The 17,408-nt window shown below is 41.0% G+C and overlaps 1 protein-coding gene across 1 annotated transcript; it reads right to left on the bottom strand.

Annotated features, from left to right (window-relative positions):
- Positions 1 to 428: 428 nt before the first annotated feature.
- On the bottom strand, positions 429 to 11,882 carry LOC311191572 (acyl-CoA (8-3)-desaturase-like; the record flags this gene model as incomplete). Its single annotated transcript, XM_084263788.1, has 12 exons — positions 429 to 480; positions 826 to 951; positions 1,146 to 1,225; positions 2,687 to 2,783; positions 3,130 to 3,227; positions 3,491 to 3,567; positions 3,973 to 4,030; positions 5,905 to 6,033; positions 6,225 to 6,326; positions 7,336 to 7,533; positions 7,974 to 8,084; positions 11,664 to 11,882. The coding sequence occupies 12 exons, from the start codon at positions 11,880 to 11,882 to the stop codon at positions 429 to 431; spliced, it is 1,347 nt and encodes a 448-aa protein (XP_084119914.1).
- Positions 11,883 to 17,408: the final 5,526 nt, after the last annotated feature.

Below are 17,408 nucleotides of genomic sequence, written 5' to 3'. Positions count from 1 at the left end.
AAGATGTCCCTGCCCATAGCAGACAGTTGTACTAGGTGGCCTTTAAAGGTCCCTTCCAAGCCAAATCATTGTCTGATTCTGTGACTCTACAAAGAATTTCCTTTCAAACTTTTTCCATAAGCAATGAACCGGTGCCTCTAATGAAGTTAACTGACCAAGCTGATTTGAGAGAGAGTTACTTCTCCCTAGTTTAAAGGCCTAGTTCATCGTGGGTCTAAAAGGAAAAAGAAAGGTTCATGGTTTGGAACAAGAAAATAAAATGCATCTTTAACTCACTTTCCCACCCATTCTTACTGAAATTAGCTTTGCCCTGCTCCTGAGTTTCTATGCCAGAAGAAACACACGCACACACACACACACTGTCGGTCTTCATTGACTCTTCACAGCAGCTGTCTGGTGGAGAGGTGCCCTTTGAGAGTTGACAGTTGCTATCCATGTAGGTACGCTTCAAGCCAGTGCTCCCCAGAATCCTTCAGTGAACTGCAAGAAAGTAAAACATCGCTTATGGGGAGAGAATATTCAGTTTCATGGCAAGCAAACTGTAGTTCAGATGTAAAAAGAAGTGAAGTGGAAAAAAAGGATTAAAAACTATATGAACATCTAATAGCAAAATCTGACTGCAGGGAATGAGCTGAGAGGATTTAAGGAAGAGAAATAAATCTTTGAAATTGTGAACAGTTTTTGAAAATCAAATGTACCTTTAGAACAACCTAAATAAACTCTAGGTTTGATCTCTCCATGGCTGTTGATTTGAAATGGTTGCCTAAGTCCCTCACTTGCATACTATTACAGTGCCAAGCTATCATCTTCTTAATTGATACTTACTGCAAAATGTCTAGAAAGGCTGTCAGTAAAGTCTTGGTTTTATATTCAATGCCATGCTTATCACAAAGGGCTTTCACCAGAGGAGCCGCTTTCCAGTAGTTGTGTCGAGGCATTGTGGGGAAAAGGCTGCAGAATTGAAGGGCAGTTGTTAGAACACTGCTTGCACCACTCCCTGTTCTTTCTGCTCAAAATATTTCCCTGCCCTACCCCAGAAGGAGAGCAAAGGGTCTCCTGAGATGGTTTCATGTGAGACTACATGTCAAAGCTCACTTCTAAGTGATCCATATTATTCCCACTCTTCTCCCCATAATCATACTCACTGGTGCTCAATTTGGAAGTTCAAGTGCCCAGTGAACCAGTCATTGAACAAAGATTGTTTCACATTGCATGTTGCATGGAGCTGGGAAGAAAAAAGACCCAAGAAATACATATTTAGCTTTTATTTCCCTCCAAGACTGATAATTGAAACCCAGACACCATTACCCACCAACATCTAGCATAAAAGGCATGTTAGATTCGTGGATTATAGCCATTGTTGCCCCTAATTAAACAACGTCTAGATTCAAATGGTTTCTTGGTGTATAGTTTAATTTAGCTAGTTCTTCACTAGGAAAGAACTCCTTTGCTGGCATGCCCACAACCCCAACTGTGATGCCTTCAAGAGGTTTTCCTCACATCTTTCACATGGGTGAAAAGATGCCAAGTAAAGAAACAAAAAACATTCTTCTGGCCTCCTCAAACTAGTGAAACTGGAGTCAGATGAAAAAATATGAGTACAAGCATTTGTGTTTGGGGGGGGGGGGGACGGGGTAGGGGGGAAAGGAGTCTGAGGGAGACCGCATCATGATCTGGTTTCCTGACAAGGGGGAGCAAAGGCGTAGGTGCTGATCTCCTCTCTTTAAGGACAAGGGATAGAACCTGAAGGAATGGTATGAAGCTGCAAGAGGGGAGGTTGAGGCATGGTGTCAGGAAGAGATTCTGTACTAAGAGGGGGGTTGGGCACTGGTACAGGGTCTCCAGGGAAGGGATCACAGCCCTGAGCTGGGCTGAGGGCAAGAAGCGTCTGGACAATACCCTCAGTGCTAGCTCTGACTGAGCTGGGCTGTGTGGAGCCAGGAGTTGGACTGATGGTCCTTATGGGTCCCTTACAACTCAGGATATTCTATGATTCTATATCACCTAATTTAGACACCTTTAATTTAAAATCTGCATCTGGACCTCATCACTTTAGAGTCAATGGAGAAAAACTGACATTTTTAAGGTGCCATTCATCTGATCTGATTTAGATGTCTATCCAGCAGTTGTTGAGATGTAGGCATCCAGATTTGGTCCGATAAATACCAACCTGGGTCTTTTTCCCTCTAATATAAGGAAAAATGCTTCAAAGTCACTCTGTGTGACAAAACTGCTGCAGGCAGCACAGATGTAAGTAACGTTACATTTACATAGTCATTTTTCTCAGACTTCATTTTTGTAAGATTTCTCTTATCTGTAATAAACCAATAACCTGTAAGGTAAAAAATAAAGATATCCAGTCCCACTTTGCTTCTCTCTAGCAAAAAAAAGGGAAATTCACTGTTGTTCCATCAGTATTTTTTCACAATATGAAGGGAAAAGTTGTGAAAATCAGTCAAAACCTTTCAGTCAAAAAAAAAAAAAAAGTTGTGTTTTTTTAAATCTAGATGTCCTGTTTTCCAACCAAAGCTTTAAATGTTTTTACTACCACAGAAGTGCATCCCTATTTAATGAACAGCAAGGACAAACCTCATTAGCACAGCATTGAAGCTAGAAGAACAGTGTTGGTTTTGTCCCATAATTGAGAGCTGCAGAACCATTCTTCCAGAAGAAAGGAGATTCTCACCTGAGTAGATACCCAGTCTTTGTTCTTATCATAGTCAATGTCCATTGGTATGTGATTCATCTGTGACACCCAAATAAACCAGGTACTCTCTAGGTACCTGGGCAGATAAACACAGAAACACTTATCATCTCTCTAATCCCATCCAAATTTACCATTAAAACACTGTCCTTAGTCTCATTTTAGGTAAAAGAGTCATTTAACATAATACAAGATTTTCTATTCCATCCCTTTACCTCCTAAATTTTGGCATTTCTTCTGAGAACCACTCAATTTGTAGTTGCAGATGCTCCTGAGCAGCCACCACCACCCCCCTGAAGTTATACTGCTTCTTCTTGGCTGACTATCTCTGAGAAAACTCTAGTGCATATGACTAGTTTGCATTTATTTCCACTGAAGCCCAATATTGTTAATGAACAGTAGTGATTAGGTACGCTGTGTGTTACCTGGACAGCCAGTAGTACACCATAAAATTGTTAAATCCCATTAAAGGAATATACATGAGACAGACTCGGATGTTGAAAGACACGACCAATATCAGATCCTGTAAAGCAAAACAAAACAAAGCAACAAGAAGAAAATAAGCATTTGTTGATGAACTCCCTCCACTCCCTTCTCTCCCCTTTATTTTAGGGTAAAAAGCCTAAAAATCCTCTTGCTGGTCCTGTTGACTGCATTCCTGCTGCAGCAAGCCTAGAATCAACGTTTTCTATCTTAAAGCCCACAACCACCTGAGGTGAAGGTTAATATAGCTAGAGAGTGGTGACATTTTTTTTATGTTTCCCAGATAATGCAAATAGTGCTTACCAGCCACTTCTTCCTCTTGATTGCAAAGTAGAATATAGACAGTTGGAAGAAGGGTACAAGTGCAAGCGGGGCCAATACTGAAGAAAAGAATGAAAACAAAGACATTTATAATTTCACTGCATCATAAATCTTACAGAATATTCTTCTGTAAGAAGACTTTTTTTTTTTCCCAGGGGAAAAAAAAATCACTGTTTTCCATTTACACTAACTTTCATCTGTTCAGGTAATCTGTTCACCATTTCTTCATGTCTTTTTCATCTCTTTCTTCCTCACATTCCTACCTAGTACCCAACATCACATAATCCTAACAGAGACAGATGGTGCAATTCCTCCTCACGTGAACATTCTTTAACATGCAGGAAGCTTCCTGAAACTGCAACTTCAATGGAATAAGCTTCAAAAGTCTTTATTTTGGGGAGAAGATGCAGTCATGGTTTTTAGGTCACATTCCTATGGCATGGCAAGGAAGCAGGGATACTCACAGATGAAATACTTATGCTGATAATTATAAGGCATGAACTTCTTCTTCTTTTTTCCAAGCTGAAAAATAGAAAGGCATTGTAATAGGCCAGCTGAAGACCTGAGACCCTTCATAAGGTATTTCTTATTCTTGCTTAATGAACACATTGAAAACTACCTCCTAGTATCTCTAATTTAACCCCTCCTTTTGAAAAGCTGGTGCTGGGGTTCCAAAGCAATGGAGAGAAGCAGATATTATTTGAGCTTTTGTAGATGACTGATAGCTCATATACCAACCTCATGCTCTCAGAACAGAGCCATTTTTTAAGGAGAATTCCAAAACTCAAGGCAGGATACAAAAATGCTCAAGAATCAGAAAAAATGCTCACAAGTCATTTGAATTTTGTAGGGGAAGTTTCCAGTGATGGTAATGAAAGTCCAAACCAACCAAATCCCCATATTCATCACAGAGTGCTAAGACTATTGGTGCTCAAGTAGGAACAGGCTATTAACATAAAAACCAAGACAAGAAACTTGATGGATGATGAATGCAGGATGCGTTTGCTGTGAAAGCTACATGTGAATTTCTGTATCAGCAGAAACAGGATGCAGACATCCCATATTTTAGAGTAATAAAGGGGATAGTGGCCAGGAATGACACAAGCATTTGGGTGCCATCCTAAAATGACTGCAAGATCAAAGACATCTGTCTTTTTGTTTTGTTGAATGTTTTGCCTTCAAAGTACATGAAATAGCAGAGAGATGAAGTGTTTACAGAAAGAGCAAATAAGTTTGTTTCCTCACAGTGTATTTTTTCACTATTTGCATGAAAGGTTTCTTAACATCATCTGCAAATTTTGTGCTTATGATTCTTCAAAGGATAAAATAATGAGGATGTAAAGCAACCTATTTCCAGAGATCCCCTACTACTGAGAAAAAAATACTTTGAACCCCCCAAAAATGGCTTCACTGGATCAAAATAGCGACAAAACAAACAAACTGGACTAAATTAAACTACTCACAACGCGTCTGACTTTCATGTTAAAAAATCAAGAAGACATGAGAACTAATTTCCTACATTTTCATGTCCATCAAACACAAGTTAGTACAGTCAGCCCACCTTAGATGCTCATGCTAATATATAGCTATGAGAGATCTTTCAGACCACTGACAAAATCCTTCCCAGTTGCAGAAAATGATTTTCTATGAATAAGTATTTTCAATAAACTATTTATAGGAGTTCTTCTAAGACACCAGAGTTGGAATTTTCCACGTGCCTTGGAGAGCTGTAATTTCTTTGTATATCACCAGCTAAAGGAGAGCGAGACATTATTTTAAGAGGCTGGTTATCTAACGAAGAGGCCATTTCATCACCCCACAGGTAAACAGAAGTGCCAGGGAAAGAAAAGGCAAAAGAGACCTTGCCTATCCTGATGATATCAGAAATCATAAGGCTGCTGGGAGATTGTTTGTGGCTTTTATTTTTTGAAAGCCATACTATTTCTGATTAAGAAATAATTTGCTGTGCTTGTTTTGTGCATAGCTGCAATACTGGTCCTAAAGGATTTCAGTGCCAAGCAGCTCCCACAGCCAAAAGGACCCAGAGGGAACATCTGACTCACTATCTACAGGATCACTAAGAACATCTAACAATAATGCGAGTGGACTGACTCATTCTTTGGACTGCCTTCAAGGTGCTTACACTGCTCTTCTAGCAACACAGAGAGAACTTAAGCGCTGATTTTAAGACTTTGCTTCCCAGGAGCTGGTGCATAAGCATCACAACAACCACCCAGTACATGAGATTCTCAGACCTCGTAATACTATGAAAACTACCGTGAGTTTATGCAGAAAGGCACAATCTCAGTTATGATTATACCTCATTCTACATCTTTCTGTCTTTCAAATCTTTTGTCCCAATGGCTCTTTGCTTCTCCAGACATCCCCTTGCTCACCTCCACGGAGAGTGTCTTTCCTAAGCTGAACAGGAGAGGGTGCATGTTGAGGTCGGGGTCTTTGCGGAAGCAGTTGGGTTTGGCATGGTGCTGGTTGTGCAGGTGATTCCACCAGCTGGCAGGTAAACCCTGCAGGAAGAGTTAAAGACTCGGGATTCAAGCTCAAACAGCATCAACAATTACATCACTGTTTATCCACCTATTATTGATGACTGTACTACATTTCTCTCGCAGGCGATATTGCCTGAATGTAGGGATGCTCTTACTCATTGCTTAGTCCAGATTAGCCCCAGAGAATATTCCCACCATATGGCAGTTACCTTCAGAATATTTATCACAACAATCTGCAGAAGTCGATTCCATTTAGGCTTCCTGAAGACAGAGCAGTGCCCCAGATCATGTTGGAACCAGCCCATCTGGATCTGGAAGACAAAGGGATCACTGAGGAAGCAGTATCACAGTGGTGTTGCATTAATTTGTCTCAGAAGTCTCTCCAGTTTTTATAGTGTCAGTGCATCTTCCTTCTGGTTTGGGGAACAAACACTACCTGCTGTCTTACATGCCCAGTGCTGAGAACTTCCTTCCAGGCTACTGCCCACTAAAGCTGTTCAATACCAGATACTGATTTTATTTTAGCAGCTAAAGTAACAAAACATCATTGCAACTCATTTGACTGTTACAGCATAGAAATATTTTGTTCCCATCACAAATATATAATTTCCATGTAACCAGATAGAAAATGTAAGGTAGAAAAATGTTATTGCATGTCACATTCCCATGGAAATACAAGAATGCTCTTTGATGAACATCTGCTTTAGCAGGTATTAGGCAAATAGAACAGAATTTTTAATTTTTCAAAATTATTTGTTTTGCTCTTCTTCCATGAACATCTGAGCAAACCTAAGGTTTCAGCACTACTAAGAAAATCATGCATTATTTCTCCATCGCCTTCCAATTTTTCCCATTTAAGGGCCATAAAGCCTATTCCCTCCTTCCCTACACAGACCCTGACATGTCATGTGCCCTTCCATGATTCAGTTTACTAATCCAGCAGAAAACTATTCAATCCCAGTGGCTGTCATTGCCTCACAAATACCAGAGCTGTCAGACATTAAACAGAAGGAACATGGAGCCAAAAGTGGAGTTGAGAATTAAATATTCCTTTTTTTGCTGAGGTAAGGGATTAGATCATCTTGTGAAACTCCCGGCTCCACAACATCCCACCAACCCCAGTGAGGATCCCGTCAGCAAAAGGAGATTTGCTGGAAGCAATAAAAATTGTCATATAGAACATGCCTGTTGTCTTCAGCCAGATGAAAGGGTCTAAGAAGAGGCAGTTAAGTGATAACTGGAGTAGGAATATTTTATTAATCCTCTCCATCTGGAAAAACCAAACATGTCTGCAGTGTTGAACAACTGTCAGCAATTTACCTGAGCGATGGTGAAGAATGCAATGCCAACTGAGAAAGGCACTAAGGATATCCCAAAGTACCAGACTACAAGCCAGGATGCAGCATCCAGTACCAGGAGGTGAAGGAAAATCAGGAAGAAAAAGAAGTAGTTTGGCCTCAGAAGTCCCATCTTATCAATAGTGCAGCGCAGCTCACGAAAATCCTCTAGAAGTGATTTCTGTGGGTAAAGTGTATGTTAATGCATTGTCTACTTCAAAAATGTAACATACCAAACCCTGCAGTAGCCATTGGAAGTCAGAGAACATATACTACCAGATCTCTCTGCAAAGATGAGCATGAGATCAAGAGATCTTGGGTTTGCTGCTGGGAGACAAGCTGCTGATGGGGTCTGTTACTGAGACACCACACTGGGAAGACCTGAGCAGAATCTGGGCCTCTGGGGTTCATTCCTCACACCCAGGTATGGATTTAGTCATTCTGGGATAGTGCATGTTTCCATACATCCCTTCTGCCAGCTGCACACACACACACACACCCTCCCATGGCACAGCATCAGGCATGCTGCTTCAGAAATTATCTCTGCCAGCTCTCGTATTTTCCTTCCTCCCCCATACTGGAGCCCAAGCCATTCCCACAGCTGGATTTCAGGACACTCACTTTTTTATTAGACTCAAAGCTGGGTTGATCTGGCGCCAACTCCCCGATCAGCAGAGATTTCAAGTATTTTTTCACCAGAACCTTGTCATTGTGAAATGCTACAAAGGCATCCTGAGAAACACGGAAAGGAAGGGGGTAAGAAAAGGTATGTGACTAAACACCAAGTGCCGAGCTGCTACTTTTTCCAGGTCTTTGATATAATACATAATCCAGTTTTCTTTGTCCAGAGGCTTCAGGATTTCTGTCCCTTTTTTTTGCTTCTCTAGCTCTTTGCCATCAACTGGAACTTGGCCCAAGGAAGCTGGAGAAGTTTCAAGAAACTAGATTTCATAAAAGTACTTGGGCGAGGCTGGTAATGAACATGAAAGTGTTTGATGAAAAACTCCTTGCAGAGGGAAACAAAGTCTTTCACCTGCTTCTTTCAGCACAGTCCTTCCCTAGAAGGCTCCAGCCAGCAGCAATGGCCTGTTGATAGGACCCAGGAGGAGGAAAATGCATCAATGAATGAGGTGTCTCTTTGCCATGCTTAGAAGTGAATCGTTTTCTAAATCCTGTCTTTACTACACTAAGGCCATAGGAAATCCATGCTGAAGCTCCATACACAGCAGGACTAACTGGGTATCTCTTACAGTAAGTTTGCAGACTAATTGATATTTTGGGGAACTGGGTAACACTAGTGACACAAATGGGTCTGTCCAAAAAGAAATATCCATTTCAAAATCAAATATAATCTGTGGAATAACCGATGAAAATCCAGATAAATAAAAACTCTGGTTTAGCTCATATCCTCAGTGAATTTTCCAGAAGAGAGGTTAAAAAGGCTGATGAAATACACTTTTGTCATCCAGAAAGAGTAGACACAACAACACTGTTAGTGTTTGAGCAGACTCACACTTGCTGACATTGGCTTTGAAAATCAATGTGGGTGATCGTGACACAAAAAATTCTGCAGGTGTCAGGATTAAGTCCCTGTAAGGGGACAGAGGACTTTCCTTGTGCCATCTGACATTTCTCTGGAGTCTCTTGTTTAGAGACAGTTTATCTCCAAGTACATTAGGATAGCAATCAGAGCAAGGTGACTTCTTGGACAGATAAGCTTTCTACAGATATCTACTGGCTCTTTGTCACAGTGACAAATGTGTAACTCCATCCAGACCCAGAGGACTGGGGAAATCTTCCCATTATGATTCTGTGTCCCTCATCCTGCAGGTTTTTATGCATCTTTACGTAGCTCCCTCTTGCCAGGAATCCTAAAACTGAGTCAAGCTGTAAGTATCTATACCACAGCTTAGAAAAAGGAGCCAGAAAGCTTTTAAGCAGCATATCCTATCCACCATATCAGTATCATAGTTTCTTATCACAGAAATGCAAGCCTTTCAGTCCTGCAACCTGTTCTTTCTCCTCCCTGCTCTTAGGCCATGATTATCATCTTATGAGAGATTACCTTTAAGTACTATCATCTGCAACACACCCAACCTCCAACATTTGACATCAATGACATCAATGTAATGTTTTGCAATGCATATTGCCTATATTCACAAAGTAATCCACACAGAGGAAGAAAATTCTCATTTTTTTATATATATATAAATACATAACTGTGACCTTTAGAGGAAGAGCATTCTCAGCATATGTATACAATTATGAGCTCTAGAGTGAGTAGTCAAGAGTACTTGGAAAAGAATCTTGGATCCTCACTTTAGACAAACTCATGCACCAGATGATCATTTGAGACACCTTCCAGTCCTGCCTTTTTGTAAAAGTGTATATTTCTCAGAATACATAAACATAGCAGCATTTAAAAAGCAAAAAAAAAAGAATGGTAAAGATGAGCAAAATAAAACTTTTGAGCAAGAGAGAAGAATATCATTGTGATGTGACATAAATCCACAGTGTACCCACAATCCTAACTACTGTGTGTAGTTCTGGTCCTTGTGTCTTCTAAGGATGTAGTAAAACTTTACACAGGAAAAAAAAGATTAATAGAGTTCTGGAACAGCTTTCAGACTAGAAAACTGGAAAGGAGGCAACAAGTTAAAGAGTTTTAAAAATCCATAATGTAGCACTGAGAAAATTATGGAAAATTTATGCACTGTTTTCATAACACAGTAATTAAATTGTCATGAAGTAAGTTTAAAATGTACAAATGTAATAATGAGGAAAACTAGGCTGTAATATTATTGCAATAATAAATGCAAATAAGATCAAAGGTCATTCTTTAAACTCATTCAGTCCAGACAAATTTACTGCGATTAAAACACCCAGGTGTCTCTAAAGCACAATAGTCTAAATACAAGTCACTACACTAGTGGCTGCTAAAGCTGGGAGGACATAGCTTGGGGACAAATAATTCCATGCATTCTGTATTCCTTGGCTCCTTTTGTAAAATAGAAACTGCAGGATATGGCAGCAGGCCACAGGCATCTCTGGACCAGCTTGATATGGTGGGTAGCATTAGTGTCCCTTCTTCGGGTAACTGTTGGTGCAGCACTGTTTGCAATCTCACATCATGTTATGTGGGTGCTGCCTAATGGACACAAAACTCTATCTTTAAATCTCTGCCAGTCAGTGAGCTGAGGAAGAAAACCAAGAAGACTCAGATATGGATTTTAATTCAACTGAGAACACTCAGTATATTTCTGCCTTCATTTCTGGGATGGTAAAAGGAATGAGATTTGAAAAATAACTGATCCAATCCATTTTGGGCCATCCATTACAAGTGCTATTCCATTTTACAAACTGAAGCCTGAGGAATTCGACAGGCTAAGCAACTTCCTTGGACTCAAGAAGCCTTGCTGTGACAAGAATTAAATCTGTGTCTCCCATATTACATCTTCATGCCCTAATCCTAGACGTGTTCCTAACGTGCACATTTCTGACCATGCAGAAATTTAAATCTACTTTCAGCAGATAGCCTGTGAGATCTGCTTAGAATTTATTATTTCTGCCAACAAGTGACAAACTATTTTAGAGAAATCTTCTAAAGCAAAGAATTTTGCAGGAATCTCTGGGCAAACTATTTTCAAATAGTGATTATTTGTAGAATTTTTCCTCTTCTTTTGCAGCCAGCTGTCATTCTGCTGCTTCTTGAGTCTATTTTCCTGCATTTTCTTTCTTTTCTCCCCTTCTTTGAAACAACCTTTTTTGCCTGAGGCACTCTCTTACTCCCTGCAAAATAACATCACTACTTTGGGTACCCTCCTCTTGCTTCACTGCCCCCCAAATTAGTTTATGTTTGGATACTAACACCTCTTTATTTATCTTATTTATCATCTACCCATGCTCTATAGTTTGCTTATCACTGCTCACATCCACGTTACGCTGAAAGAGCAGCCTTTGCAGTAAAAATACACATCGAGCACACTGCTTCCTACCCGCTTCCCTCTCCCGCTGCTGCAACAGAGGCACTTTTCAGGCATCTGGAATCAGCTTGCCTGATCATGCCTGGTGGCAGGACAACCTGCATGGATATTGCTGTGTTCACAACAGGGTGTAATGAACCTAAACAGAGCATAACAGGTAACCCTGACGGCAACCAGACGTGCATTTTTACACCCAGCACAGACATGTCCACTGCATCATCTGATCAAGCAGAGCATCAACTGCCACAAGCACTCTCCACTGGAGTCCCACCATGTCATCCTGCCCTCAGGACGGAACCACCTTCCTCCACTGTTCTCCAGACCTTACCGTAGCATCTTGCCCAGCATAGTGGCTAATAACGCGGCTCCCTCCGGGGTGCTGTTTGGAAAACCTGCTGACATCATAAACCTTCCTGTCAATCACCAACCACCGCTCCTGGCCTTGTCCGTGGCCATTGTGGACTTTGATCTCTTCCCAAGTGAAAAGCTGTGGAAAGGCTGTAACAGGTCTCGTCTCCTTTTCAGCAGAGCCAGTCTGTGGAGCCATCGGCGCTGGCAGATGTGCAGTCAGCGCTGAGAGTCACCCGTCTTAAACGTTGCAGCACTGCGTCCAGGCAGAGGGTGTACCATCTCAACCTACCCGTTATACAGTCCCACTCCAAGCCACTCCCTGTGCTTCTAGGGCTGGCTGTCTCCCCTCGCCCAAACACACCCTTCCACTGCTCCCTCCTCTTCTACGTACACACCAGACACTTCGACACACCCTTGAATACAAGCCATGTTCTTTCTTGTTCTTTAGAAGGTCTGATTATTCGTGAGAACTGCATACAAATTGGCATAAATAGACTTAGGAAAGTTATCTGTTATTCAGTTAAATGAGATGGCAGCCTGACAGAAAGGACCATTACATGAGCACCTTCACAGAGCATTAGGAACTAGATAAGGTAAGCTGCTAACTTGCTTCCATACTGCTGAGTCAATATGGGGATTCGCCAGGAGAGAAACCTGAGGAAGGCTATGGGCAGCTAGCTCTTCTGCAGCAAATATTCAGTGACCTTCATAGAAAACTGAGGCACTTCCAGCATCCTGTAATCCCTTAATCAGTTGTTAACATCAGGAAATCCCACATTTGCCATACAGCAGAGCTTCAGACTGTCCTACAGTGTCAAAAAGTAAAGCTGAAGAAGAGCCAAAAGCTGCTGTTAAGTATGTTTTCTAATGTCTCTCATTCAACTGCAATTCCTGCCATCAAGACACAGAGCCACCTTGTACACTGGCATAGCGAAAACAGCAGAATGCTCCATGGTCTGCAATCTCTCCACAAGGTATCTTTTAACAGTGTCATTGCTACCCAAAAACTTCAGGTTGCCCTTGGTCTTCTGTGTTGACCCTAGCACACTAAACTCATGTGTGTAGCTTAACTAAAAGCATCGTTGATCAAAACACAACCAGATCAAAGAACACATTAAGAAAATGTTATTTATCTCAAATTAATTTGCACATTGACCACACTTTGCATACAGCTGTTTTCTGAGTCCCCTGTGTATACTCCAGCCATTCATTCATCTCATTGTTCAATTAATTAACTCATAAGTCATCAAAAGACATTAAAAGATTTTGGGGTTGATAACAGTAACAATAACAACTGTTAACGCCGAGTTTGGCTATAGATTAGCAGTTTCTAAAACCATGTTTAACAGTACTATTTACATAATTAACCTTAGTTAAGTATTAGTCTTGTAGAGGCAAAGTCTAAGTATCTCTCATGTTAGAGAGGGTCTGCTATGCAGTAGAGAGGTAAGAGTTCTCAGCTGTAATAAATAGCAAAGCGAAGGCAATGACATGTTTCCTGTGAAGTCACATCAATTTTGCAGATGATGCAGAAGCCCACATATATGAAACATTGCCCTACTTGAGATTTAGGATTCTCTTAATCTTGCACATTTTTTCTAATCCAAAATTTCTAGTTTTGGATCCTTTTGAAGAAGGAACAAGCAGTAGGTTGATATGGTATCATCTTCTGTCCTCTTTAGGTTTCCATCCTATCCCTTTATGATGCAATACTGAGTTAAATGCTGAATCAGGCATTTTCCTCCTTATCCCAAACTTTTTATGTTTCTAAATTTATTTTGTTTATAACCACAAAAATTGTTGACAACAATGCCCAGTCCCTGCCTGAAGCCTAACAGCTCTAGGTCTCAGCTATCTGTCGCGACAGTGAGTTTCACAAGCAATTCACATGTTGTGATTCAAAGAAAACTGGTGGGTGTGGTGAGCTCCCAGTTCTGGGAAGGATTGAAAACACTCAGCTGAAGTTGGAGACTTGCCATAGGATGAAAACATAAGAAAGATCAGGGTACCACAGCAGGGTGAGGTGAAATGATTTGTCTCCCAAACAGAGGGCATGCAGGAAGCCTAGGCAAGAGATGGTCAAAGTAGAGATGATCGGATAGGGCTCTGCATCAGGAAAAAGGTACCAATTAATTTATATAGAATGACTTCATTTTGAGGAGTTTGTCCTTAAGGGATCACAGTTTACAAGATATTTGTGCTATAAGTGGTGATGAATCTCCTCAGCTTACAGTTACTTTTCTTAGCAAAGTCTCAGACTGTAAACACAGTGGCAAATGTGTTTTGGGTTTTGTCTTCCTTGTGTTTCCCAGTGAAATACCAGTAGCCCAAAGCCAGGTAGAGACAGCTGAAATCTCACATAGCAGAGACACCCACCTTGCCATCAGCACTGCATGGATTGAGCCGTCTTTCTGGCTGGCAGCTGTAAATTATGCAATTCTAATTCTTCAAATCATGTAACGTCTTGCAAATTAATCAGTCAAGCCCAAAACAACCTTTTAAAGTTCCTGACATGTAGCAACGTCTGAACCACCCTAGGTAAAAGCAAAATGTGACTATTGGTATTCATTGGAAGGCAGTGATAAAAGAATGGGAGGAATAATTTCTTACTGTGCTGTCACATTGGATTTTGTAATGCTTTATCTTGCTTTAAATAAAAGTTAAGAGTGTCTGCACTAGTGATATGTTCATGTTCTAGCATGGAATATGTGTAGGGTCTTACCTAAATCCTATTCAGCACTTGAGGTGGTGGTAATAAAACACGTGATAGTTTTTGCAAGGTTTTTTTATATATATGCAAAAAATTTCAAGTGACTCCATAGCTGGCTAAAATAAACACTTCCAACTGTCTTATAATCAGGCTTGTAAATGTAGCAGCTACCTGAAAAGAAGTAGATAAAAATACGTGGTTAGAGTCTGGTTTTCAAGGAGTAGGAGAATACAGAGCCAGGAACACGCTGGAGTGAACAAAGATGGAATATCTCTGCCTAAACACACGCAGTCAGTAATAATCATTGTTACCACACTGTGGGTGCCAGTATCCACCAAACCACTGCTGCTACTTCAATGAATTAAGTTTGGGAGCTCTAAAATAATTGTCCTGCATGTTAACAGTATTTCGTATCTGAATGGATTTGTCATTGGATCCCATCCTGATGGTCCTGTACTGCCCACTGATACTGCATTAGATTAAAAAGCCTCAAACAAGCCTTTTCCCATTTGGAAAGCAGAAGGCATTTCTGTCTGTATTATCCAGGTCACCAAACAAATTTCAGTGTTGCGTGGAAAAGCCCAAATGGATAGTGAAAGCCACAGCCGTGCTCACCCAAGGAAACTATTGAGAAATCAGCTAAAGTGAATTTACACCACACTCAGTGTTCTGCAACAACTACCCACACCCTTGCCAAAATCCTTGTCATATGCATCTGGGAGCTGTACATGTGCACAGAGCTACTCTACACCACTGGTTTTGTGACTAATTCTCTTTGCACAGGCACTTGACATAGTTTCCCAGACTTCCAGAAAGCCAGTGCTTGACTGCTGAACTGGCAGTTATTGCATCAAGATTTTTATCCCATATCATGACAATATTTGCAGTTTACACAATTCATTGGAGATAAAGTCACACAACACAGAGCAGCCTAGGTACTGAAATACACTGAAGCACCTCATTTCTAAGAAAATCTCTTGTTCCAGAGTAATCCTCTAGGTTGTGCATAATTTTGTCATACAGGGTGCCACATACGGTTCTTCTGACCACCTTTTCTAGGGAAACTAAATTTTACATGGAGCCCATCACACGTGCTGTGAGAACACCTATCAAGTGAGGCTACTGGGCAAGTCTGGATGAAGAACATCTATGTTATAAGCTGTATGGTCTCACTCAGAAGCAGAATGTAGATATAACAAAATCAAATCAGATGTGGTTGGTTGTACGTGTCTCCAAGGTTAGATGTCAACAGTACAGGGAGTTTGAAAAATGCCACCTTGAGAGTAAGCATCTACAATAAGGACTGCACTTTGCTATGTAGGCAGGCCTGAGTCTCTCTGCCCTGCCCTGGCCAGTCTGAAGCCATGGTGAAACAGCACCTTGCCTTTGTGAAGGGCTCGTGGACACTCTGCACTAAAGACACTCCGACCTCTGTCAGGGAGCTGACCTGCATCCATCTCCTCCCACTTGTGTAGACAGAGACAATGTTCCTTCATGGGTTTCATGGACCCTCACTCAAGACTATTCTGTGACTATGACATCCCTCTTTCCAAACACAGCAAGGAAATTGAAATTGTTACATTCCCCCCCCCCCCCCCCCGCACAAACTGTTCAAGGCTACAGTCTGAAACATCTCCCCAGTCTTTCCAAGAGACAATAATTTTTGCAGACTGAAAAATTTTGCTTTGGAAAAAAAACCCCAACAGTAACTACTTGCTTGATAAGAACAACAAAAGATGGGATGTCAGTCAGGAGGAGAAAAGGACCAGGTTTTCCTTTTTTTAGTACATCCTAAATTAATGAGACACAACCCTGTATCTCAGATGGGGCTAATTTTCAGGAACATCATCTGCTTTCAGAAATTGGAAGAGAAAACAAAAGAAAAACCAAGGGGGTTTTTTTGTAGTGCACTGAGTCAAGATTGTGGTGGAGGCTCTCTTCACTGCCTTCAGAGGTTTAGTTGGCTCAAAGTCTGTATTAACTTTATTTCATTCCTTAGTTCAGATTTCAGTAGTGAGTTAACACATGGGAGGGGGGGGTTCCACTGTGAAAGCAATCTTTATATCTTTTTGCAAAAGAGAGAAAACACCTATGAAATACTACCAGTTGGGTGGTGTCAAACTTTGCTTTCACTCCTAGCTTTGAGCTGTATTTTATGGGTAAACAATAAAAAAAACCCAGATGGATGTCATGTTAACTATGATGAGCTGTAAAATCAGATTCTGTAATAAGCACTGTGAACCCTCTCATACAAAAATCCCCACAGAACAATAAGCTGCATTGAGACACTGAACTATATGATATAAATTTCTTCTATAGAAGGTACTAAACCCCCTACACAGATGTTGCAATGCTGCGCAATTAAACTGATGCGATTTGCTATTACAATATGGCCTTCTCATACACACATCATATGTAAATACACACCCAAATCCTTTCTAAAAAGGGTCAATATTAAACTCAACAATCGCCATGTACTTACCAGTTCTCTTTTGTGTATCCCATTTAATCTACAATTCCTACAAAACATATGCTTCGGATTCTCCAACTTCACGGGTGGCAGAATCCCGGGGATTCTTCTGATCTAAATTCATCTGGTCTAAAATTGTAAATTCTAAATTTAACTGTTGTTTAAAAGCCCCTCTCAAGCACACAGGTTACATTATATGTTATTACAAAGAGAGAAATAAGACACACAATGATTCAAGCAATAAGAAGCCCATTTTGGTTTTCTAGTGTCATATATTTCAGATTGGCTTTTTCTGCATTTTCATAGAATCACAGACTGGGCTGGGTTGGAAGGGACCCCCAAAGATCATACAGGTCCAACCCCCTGCCATAGGCAGGGCCACCAACCTCCAGGCCTGAATCTACACAAGATTGCCCAGGGCCCCATCCAACCTGGCCTTGAACACCCCCAGGGATGGGGCACCCACCCCCTCTCTGGGCAGCCTGTTCCAGGCCCACACCACTCTCTCTGGAAAGAACATCCCCCTGATATCTAATCTTTCC

Source organism: Gallinula chloropus (assembly GCF_964237585.1).
Source record: "Gallinula chloropus genome assembly, chromosome: 4".
Taxonomy (NCBI): Eukaryota; Metazoa; Chordata; class Aves; order Gruiformes; family Rallidae; genus Gallinula; species Gallinula chloropus.
This window is presented reverse-complemented; position numbering and strand designations above follow the sequence as displayed.